Source organism: Acomys russatus, chromosome 27, assembly GCF_903995435.1.
Source record: "Acomys russatus chromosome 27, mAcoRus1.1, whole genome shotgun sequence".
Taxonomy (NCBI): Eukaryota; Metazoa; Chordata; class Mammalia; order Rodentia; family Muridae; genus Acomys; species Acomys russatus.
Window position 1 is genome coordinate 44299143 of NC_067163.1, and position 9645 is coordinate 44308787.

A 9645-nucleotide genomic window follows, 5' to 3' on the forward strand; every position below is an offset into this window, starting at 1 on the left:
AGAAAACAGGAAAAGCTGGCAAGGAGCTATCACAGCAGCAACAATCTGTCTGTGTGGTGCTGCAAAGAAAGCCACACTGCAGTCTTCACAGGGGTACCCCCAACATGGCAGTTACAAGTGGAAAGGAACAGGACTCAGTCCCACCGATGATGCCTCAGGGGTTCCCACGTGTAGAGCAGCCATTTCTTTCCTGTTTTATTCTGACTGCATATCATGCCAGCTTAAATCCATTGCTGCCTAGTTCCAAAGGGTGTGGATGCAAAGTCATGGTCACATTCTCATCTTAATTCTGAATGATCTCTTTACAGCTTGGAAGAAAATAATTTTCTTCATCTTTCATTTTTATTTTATTATTGTGTTGTTTGGGGGGTTAAATTATTATTATTTTTTTATTTTTAAGTGCTGGCAGTGGAAGCCAGAGCCTAACTCTCAAATATACCTACAGCCCTGAAATATTTCTATATATATATGCAGTTCTCTGTGTGTGTTTTATAAATCCTGTGGGACAGATTGTTTTATGACACTTTTATTCTAAACCTACTATTTTACTACGAAGTGGCAAAGACTAGATTTATCATACTTCTTGGGACCACTATAATAACGTCTCACATGTTACGTATAATGTTAGTATATGTGATACTATCTTTTGCAATGCCAATCCACAGCACATTTTATATTTGCCTTTAGTCTGACTGAGTATTTTTCATTTACAGATTACCTGTCAAAGTACCAAATCCTTCCTCATCAATGAGAACTCCCCAAAACGGCAACATACCTTCCCACTAGTACATGAATGTAGTCATAGGTTATTGAAGAAAATGGAAGATTTACTGCTGGTCATAATGGATAGTAGGATTTTCTATTTTAAAAAAAAAATGTTTAAGGATAAACTAGAGAGTCTCATTCTTCCACAAGTCTTGAGTGACAGGAATAAGTAAGATATGAAACCCAGCATTTCTTGAAGGGAAATTATGAGGGAAGGAGGGGAGAAGAGAGGAGCTGAGGATGTGGGGAGAGAGTACAGGCACTTAGCAAGTCCTGACTTACTGTTTTCTAGGCACAACTAGACTGAAGGGTTCTTTTTTCTTTTTTTAAAATCACCTTCTCCACAGTCGTCCCTGCTTTTGAACCAACCCCTCCCTCCTCCATCTGCACAGATCAGCTTTGAATGGAGAACTTAAAGAATGGGGTTTACTTCCCAAATGCTCTGACCCCTTCCCAAAAAATCCAAATTGGGGGGGGCGGGGGCGGAAATGCTCAGAAGAAAAGAAAACCACATCAGAGTCAAGGGCACCTTCTCCTGCTCTTCGTTTTTTAATTAGACATAAAAATTCAGTTCACCAAATTCCCTACCTTGCAGATGATACTTTGAAAATTGTGGCCATGTCTGTACACAAACACCCCAAAAGGAAAAAGGGCGAAAACTCTGCAAGAAGGCAAGTGCTGCTGCCACTTCAGCCTGCAGGCCTTGTTCTGGGTGTCCTAAGACATGACAGGACTGAGTGGCTAACAGGCTGTGTGACATAGTGCACCACCCCACACACACACACACACACACACACACACACACACACACACACACACACACACACCCGCAGTAGAGAAAAGGCCTGTAGAACAACTACAGTGTGGCAGAAACACTGTCTTTGGTGCAAGTGGGTTTACATCTTCAAGAACAGATTCATTTTCCTGTAGCCTTCTGGCTTTGGTTTTCCTTTGGGGTTCTTAGCATGTTCTGGAGTTCCCCTTGTTACAGATAGTTAGAGGAATGTTCCCGATCAATTCTACTACTTTAGTTACTAATAAAGGAAGGTAAGAAAGGACTTGAAGGATGATGAAGGGAATTGAGCCATAATTCCTGTAAATATAAAATGTGTGTTTATGGCCTTCTGGCCTGGCTCTTTTCAGATCCAGCTTATTTTGAGTACTCATGAACAAAACACGAGATATAAAATTGCCCTTGCCTTTGAAATAACAAATACTTTGAAAAGATCTGTATTTCTCCTGAAAAGAGACTGGCGTGTGTGTGTGTGTGTGTGTGTGTGTGTGTGTGTGTGTGTGTGTGTGTGTGTGTATTAAGCCGAGCTTTAAAGTAATATCTCACAGGGGCAAAACTGTTTGCAAGGGGGCTGCCCCGCCCTTTTCTTGCTCTTTGAATGTCTTCCAGAGAAAGAAAATGGTAGTAAAAGGAAAGAGACAAGTGACATGGGCACAAAATAAATATTTGGAACCAGCCTTGTTTGTTTGGCTGATAGAAGGTGTAGTGTACAGCCCTGCAGACACACCATCAGCCTCAGAGAAGACAATGAACACAAAATCTCCAATACTACTCCGTACCTGGGCTGCCTTCCTGTGATGGTCGGCAGACTCAGGACCACTCAGTCTTCAGCCTCCCAGGAGACCTGATCATCTACAGAACTCCTCCCCAGGCACCCAGAATTTGGTCCACAACCAGCATCATCAGAGATCCATGGTGTTTGGGAATTCTAAATGTGCATTCACCAGAGTCCTCACTAGTACAGCCCAAGAGTGAAGGAGCAGGCTGGTACCTACATTAGGAACTATATGCCTGCCTTCTCCCACCTTCTCTTGGATCACCAGTGCCAACTTCCCCATCATATCACCCTGTTAGCCACCTAACCTGGGGACAAATTTAAAATAGCATCTTAGCTTCATAGTCTTCCAAAGCCTCAAATTAACCCAGCATTCCATGAGTCCCGAAGTAAAAAAACGTGTCCAAAGATAAAATGAACCAAGGCAGTAAGGATATAGCTCAATTAGAGATAGCCAGTTACTACATGGATGATAACATTAAAACTTACCCACTTGTCCCCTCTTTTTAACTGCCTACAGACTGCCTTTCTACTGCCCTAGTCTCTTAGGTTTGGGTTTCTAAGATACACGAAGCTTTAGACCCCTGGGTTGTAGTAATTAACTGATAATGATGCTGTCAGTGAGGAGTGATGGTCAGATTAGCATCTTTTTACGGCCCCTTTTCTTTTATCACTTGTGACAATGCTATCTGGAGCCACGAATCCATACCCCTATTTTTTTGTTGTTGTTGCTGTTGGTAGTGGTAGTGGTTTCAGTTTTAAAAAGCACCAAGTGGGGGCCAGCAGGAAGGCTAGAAGTAGCAAGTTCTGATCCCTAAATCCCAAGGCTACTGGTGAACAGATAGAGTCTCCATCCCCAGCCCTATCTTCTTTGGATTCTTCTTCTATCATCCAAGACCCTAAATGTTTATTTCCAAAGACAGCCAAGAAACTATCCTTCCTAATTTCTTATTTGTTGCAGGCCACAGGGCAATCACCTTACCTGGTCTACCTGTTTCCAGGGCCAAAATGTTTTTTTATAAACAGGCTTTTTTTTTTTTTTTTTTTTTTAATGTACCAAATGTTAGAGAATTGAACTGCCAATTTTTACTGGTGTTGGGCGTGCTTCCGGGTGAACGTGTAAAAAGAACCCTCCACCACACTACCTCTAGTCTTTCCTTGAAGAAGCAGTTCTTTAAAAGACTTTCCTTGCACCCCACACTGCCGACCCAGCCAAGCTAGGAAGCAGAGATAGATGTCAGAGGGGCGGTTGTTTGTTTGTTTGTTTTTAAATGTGCTACCAAAGGCAAACCTCTAGGCTAACCAGCAAGGCTGGGGCCAGCTACTTCGCATGCTGGATTTGCTCTCTGTCTAAGGACACTCTGCTGGGAAACTGACCCCTTGCAAACAGAAAATAGGCCACGTCTTTGAATTTCACCCTTCTCCCACCACCTAGCTCCATAAGTCTAGAAAGAAAGAAAGAAAGAAAGAAAGAAAGAAAGAAAGAAAGAAAGAAAGAAAGAAAGAAAGAAAGAAAGAAAGAAAGAAAGAAAGACTCTCAGTGATCCTCCCACAGGGCAGTAGCCAGCTAGGTCTCTTCCGCAGATCACGGGAGCAACCAGTTGGGCGCCCTCCAGTTCTCGCTGAACTGGCCTTCCAGACAGAACCGTAGTCAGGCAGACTAGGGGGCACGGAAAGGACTGTCCATGCCCAGTCCTTAGGCCGGGTTCTCTTTGCTGTCTGGCGCCAGACTGCTCTTGCCTCCAAAGAGCGAGCGACGTCCATGGTGGAGTCGCTGGGGTCCCTTCTGTTTGCCTCATCAGGTCCAAGGCCAGCCCTCGAAGATTCGATCAAATTTACAACCAACAGGGGCTTCTGGTGACACCCTGTTGCACACAGACCTCCATCGTATGGGTGAACAGAAGACATCCTTGCACACTCTTGGCCTCTCCTCACGCCTGTAGCTAAGGCTGGAGGGTGATTTCACCCCTTGCGCTGACCGCCCCAACCCGAGCTGCTTGGGGTCCGCCTGGGTGCCCCGGGGCCCCGCTAACTTACAAGTAGAGATCCATTTTTCCCTTCTAATGCATTCAAGATCGCCAAGGCAAGCAGTCTAAACATCCACGAGCCGTTCTCCCTGCCTGCCTCTTAAGGGACCGGTTAATGGTTCCCCTCCGATAACTAAACCTGCTCTCCACAGATGCCCGCTTTTATGAGGGAAGCAGGAATGTAGAGATATATTTATATGTTTGTTCATAAAAACTAGAAAATAAGCTCCGAACACGCTGTAAAAACGATTCAGTTACTTACCAAACAGGCTAGTTAAAGCAGCGGAACACCGGGATGCTCGCTACACCACAGATTCGAGAAATCGAGGTGCCCCACTTTGAAAACCTTCAAGATCTCTGTTGGGGTGGCTGCATGAGAGGAATATGCAAGTGAGTGCACGTACAAACTGAAGGTCTCATCCACGGACCTCTGCAAGTTATCCCTGGAACCTGAGTCATCCAATTCAGTTCCTAAGCAAAAGGGCCCCTGAAACTTTTCCAAACATGTGCCGGGTCCAAGGAGAGCTGGAGGTACCAGCCTAATCAAAGAGACTCCGCACCTTAACGGGGATCCATACCGCCACCTCCAGACTCTTGTCGCCACCACCACAACTCCCCTTCTCCCCTCTTCCCTGCTCAGCACAAAACTACAGGAGGCTGCTTGCTCGGTTTTCTGCCTCAGTTATCTGCAAAACACTTGAAAAAGTATTATCTGCGCTCCCTCCCCTCTTCACACAACCCCTGTAACCAGAAAAGAAAGCAAACTAATACTGTACCTGGCTTGAGATTCTTCAGTATTGGCGGGGGGGGGGGGCTAAATACTTTAATAGGGAAGCATTTGTTAAACATTTGCATTAACCTATGGCTGATAAAAAGTTTTTTAACCACCCCCCCCTTCGTTTTAATTATCTTATGGTTATGAGTGGACAGCCAATCCTAGAAGAGGACCTCGGCAATTAGCAACGTGAACATCAAAAAGTTTTATTGCGGAGAGAACGAGGCGCCGCCCCCGCCGCCCCCGCCGCCCCAGGATTGGCGTTAGGAGCCTCTGACGACATATATTAACCCGAGCGTCCCTAAAGATGTAGCTGTACATGGAGATCTTGCTGGGAAAATCGGCTTGCTCCCCTCACCGCGTCCAGCCCAGGAGAACTGCCGCCGCCACCCGGGAGCTCCCACAGCCACTGTGCACACCCCTCCGAGAGCCCAGCCGCCGCTTCTTCTCAGCTCCGAGGCGCCTTCAGGGGCCCCAGATTCTTGTCGCGAGAGGAGAGGACCTTAGAAAATGGATGCGCTGAGACCTCTCTTCAAAGCCTCCGAGAGAGCCTGAGAGGAGCGAGGACACGTTACTCGCAGCTTTAAAAACAAATCACACTCAAGGACCAAAACAACAATCAAAAATTTTTATTAAAACAATAAGCGCCCAAGAACCCAGATCGGGCTGGTGGGGGAGGGGAAGGGGCGGGAAGGGGAGGGTCGCACCGAGGTAGCTCCTCGTTGAGCTGCGACCCCACCGCCTCCTAGCCCAGCCGGGCGGGCTCCTTTAGCCCCGGCTCGGACTCGCCAGGGATTCCAGGTCAGCTTCGGAGTCAGGAGCCCAGTTCCCGGCGTCTGCCGGACAGCCTCGTGGGAGCCGGCCGGCACTTTTGCATGAGCACCGGAGAGCTCTGCCTGGTCGCTGCAGCGGGGAAAGCGGGAGCCGGCGCGCGGGTTGTAGAGCCAGGCGGGCAGCGGCAGCAGACAGGGGCGCACGGTGCCGGGACCAGCTCGCCGCGCCCCATGGGGAGCAGGCGGCCGCGGCGCAGCTGAGGCGGGCCCGGCGGGCCAGGCGCGGGCCCCGGGCTGCAGCGGCCCCCTCTGCGGCTGCAGGGCCGGCCCGGGAGCCCGGGGGCTGGGGGGTGGGGGGGGGGGGAGACCGCCGATCGCCGAGGCCGGGGCCCGGACGGAGGGCACGGCGGGGCTGCGAGCACGCTGGGGCGCGTGGAGGGCCACGGAAGGCGAGATGAGTCTGGTGGGGGGCTTTCCCCACCACCCCGTGGTGCACCATGAGGGCTACCCGTTCGCCGCAGCTGCCGCCGCTGCTGCCGCTGCCGCCGCCAGCCGCTGCAGCCACGAGGAGAACCCCTACTTCCACGGCTGGCTCATTGGCCACCCAGAGATGTCGCCCCCCGACTACAGCATGGCCCTATCCTACAGCCCCGAGTACGCCAGCGGCGCCGCAGGCCTGGACCACTCCCATTATGGGGGAGTGCCGCCCGGTGCCGGGCCTCCGGGCCTGGGGGGGCCGCGCCCGGTGAAGCGCCGAGGCACCGCCAACCGCAAGGAGCGGCGCAGGACTCAGAGCATCAACAGCGCCTTCGCCGAGCTGCGCGAGTGCATCCCCAACGTGCCCGCCGACACTAAACTCTCCAAAATCAAGACACTGCGCCTGGCCACCAGCTACATCGCCTACCTCATGGACCTGCTGGCCAAGGACGACCAGAACGGCGAGGCGGAGGCCTTCAAGGCGGAAATCAAGAAGACCGACGTGAAAGAAGAGAAGAGGAAGAAAGAGCTGGTCAGTACTGGGAGGCAGAGGGTTGTGAGGGGTCCAGAGTTCTTGGGACCGCAGTTCTGGTCCTTCCAATCCCTGGGAAACTGCACGCGGCATTCTTCGGCTTCTTAGTGCGCCTAAGTTGCTTTCACCAGGTTGTGGTAGGGATGGTTTATTGCAAAAGTAAGAAGACCCGAGAGGATGGCAGCAGCCGAGCAGGTTTTAGACAGATGCTCCAAGCTTCAGGTCTTCCTTCCAGGTTCCAAGCTCCTCTGGCCTTTAAGGACAGGCCTCCAAACTGTAAGAACTGACCAATCAATCTTCCATTCGCCCTGGCCGGATCCCCCTCATTCTGTGTTCATTAGAACTATCTTTGGCTTCCAATCCAACCTTTCTTTTAGATATTTCTAACGTAAGTTAACTATGACCTCTCGGGTCCAATTATTTCACTCTTGACCTCTTTCCCCGCTGCAAAGCCAAGGCTGCCTCTGACTGAGAACAGTATAAAAATGTTGTGCTTGCTCACATTGCTATGGCACGGGAGAGGTCACGGTAAACATTAAGTACCATTACTGTAAAAAATACAGCTTTAGTTTCTCTTTGGCTGTAATGTTAAGGCGTAATTCCCCAAGTGCTATATGTCACTAGTGTTTCTAATTTTACTTAAATGAGTTTGTGCATTTTAAGAGTAAAAATAAATAGACTTATGGTCATTGTTATTAATTTTAACATGAAGTTATGCCGAGCTACTCAAAGTTTTCTCAGGTTCTTACCTACTGCCTGCAAAACAGTAGGGTTCTGTGTAGGGCTATGGCCAGGATGAACCGGAGAAATAATTCCATTTGTGGAGAGTTTCTCCTTTTCGCCTTGCAGCCCTTTGCTTGATGCATAATGGAATGGCCTTCCGAATAAGCAGAGATTTCAAGGGCCTTGGAGGAGAAGAACCGCTGCTGGCTAGCGGGAGAGGCCCAGGCCAGAGCAGATTGCTACTGAAAACAGAAGGCAGATATAGCACCGGCCTCTGCTCCCTATAGCAATCCAAGGGAAAAATAAGAAGCTGGGTTTCTCTGTAAATGACTAGACATCGGGTATTTATAAACTTGCTGGCTGGCTCCTTGAGCTTTTCCGAGGGGAGGCCTCAGGGGTAGCTAAAGCGTTGGAAATCTGCTTAACTTTCCTGCAGGGGCCATAAGCGAGGCCATCCCTCCTTTAGGCGGGTCCCCTTGCTCTTGTGCTCAAGCCAGGGAAGAGCTAGGGTGGCTGGGACCAGGTACCCACTCTGAACTTCTCTTTCCGTTTCTCTCCCTCTCTGTGTAGAACGAAATCTTGAAAAGCACAGTGAGCAGCAACGACAAGAAAACCAAAGGGCGGACAGGCTGGCCGCAGCACGTCTGGGCGCTGGAGCTCAAGCAGTGACGACGACGAGGAGGAGGAGGAGGAGAGCTAGTGAGCCTGGAGCCAAGGCGCCAGATGCAGAGCCAGGACTCCCCGAAAGCCCTTGGGCTCGGTTCTGAGGACTTCTAGCAGTTGGATCATCCGGTTTATTTATGTGCAATTTCCTTCCCCCCTCCTTTGTTCCTCCCCCCCTTGAGGCATCTGCTCCCCACCTCCCTCTCAAAAAAAAGTGGATATTTGAAGAAAAGCATTCCATGTTTTAATATGAAGAGGACACTCCCGTGTGGTAAGGGACCCCGTCATTTTCTGTGTGTGAATGTTCCCTCTTGGCTGCATAGACACCAGCGTTGCCCCCTCCCCCACCTCCCCAACTTTTTCCAGATAAAGACGTGGACACTAGTGCATATGTGAAGTGTATCTTTAATACTCGGCCTTTGGATATAAATATTCCTGGGGGTTATAAAGTTTTATTTCAAAGCAGAAAACGGGGCCGCTAACATTTCTGTGGAGGTCAGTTATCTAGCTAGTGCTGTCATTTCCAATGTTGTTGTTCCTTTTGGAAGATGTTTCCACCAGCTACTTGTTTTGTGCACTTCCGTCCTCTAAAGCTAAGTGGAAATTAATTAATATTGAAGGTGTAAACGTTGTAAGTATTCAATAAACCACTATGTGTTTTTCTACAAAAGCAACAAAACAAAACAAAACCCTAATCTTTAGATGGGTATACCTCAAAAGAAATTTGAAAACAAAGCTGTTACACTTGTTTTCATAATATTTAAAATATTCAGAAGTAAACTAAGTTATCGTAATCGCCTCCAACTTTATTTGAAAGAGTCAGTGGTTCTAATCAATCAATATAATCTGAGACTCCCTAGATGAAGGCACTGTTATTAAAGGAAAGTGTCCTGGTGAAAAATTCTGACCAAAGGCCTGGGCTTCTATCCAGTGCTGCCTCTTTTCTTCTTGCCGAACTCCCAGGAGACCTTTGAGTGGTCTTTTGGGGCGTCTGGTTGGGAGAAGGACCTGTGCTTGGTGCAGAAAGTGGAAGGGTGGCCTTGTCTTATAGATAATCTATCAGAAGCCCTGCGCCTGGTGTTTCGTTTTGTTGGGTTTTTCCCCCCCTGTGAAGGAGGTGTGAGGGGGAATCCCAGACCTTACTACAGGCATAGCAAATAGTCTGGAGAGGTTAGTTCAAAATATAGGGCTTTTATCCAAGATTTTTTTAATAGAGAGAGAAAAAAAGCCAGGAGAGGGGGTTTGCTCGCTGTCCACATCGGAAGATTCTCATATGAGCAGTGGCGGTGGGGGAGGGGAATCTTTTGAAAAAGAGTCCATGATTAGGTAACAAGGAATTTTA

The 9645-nt window shown here is 48.7% G+C and overlaps 1 protein-coding gene across 1 annotated transcript; it reads left to right on the plus strand.

Annotated features, from left to right (window-relative positions):
- The first annotated feature begins 6279 nt into the window (after positions 1-6279).
- On the plus strand, positions 6280-9388 carry Hand2 (heart and neural crest derivatives expressed 2). Its single transcript, XM_051169898.1, has 2 exons — positions 6280-6917; positions 8211-9388. Exons 1-2 carry the CDS (start codon positions 6363-6365, stop codon positions 8307-8309), a joined length of 654 nt encoding a protein of 217 aa, XP_051025855.1. The 5' UTR covers positions 6280-6362; the 3' UTR covers positions 8310-9388.
- Positions 9389-9645: the final 257 nt, after the last annotated feature.

What these genes read in the sequence shown, in the direction of transcription:
- Hand2 (XM_051169898.1), top strand. Translation starts at nt 6,363, where the DNA reads ATGAGTCTGGTGGGGGGCTTTCCCCACCACCCCGTGGTGCACCATGAG. An exon ending in AGAAGAGGAAGAAAGAGCTG is followed by an intron (nt 6,918 to 8,210) that starts GTCAGTACTGGG and finishes CTCTCTGTGTAG; the next exon opens with AACGAAATCTTGAAAAGCAC.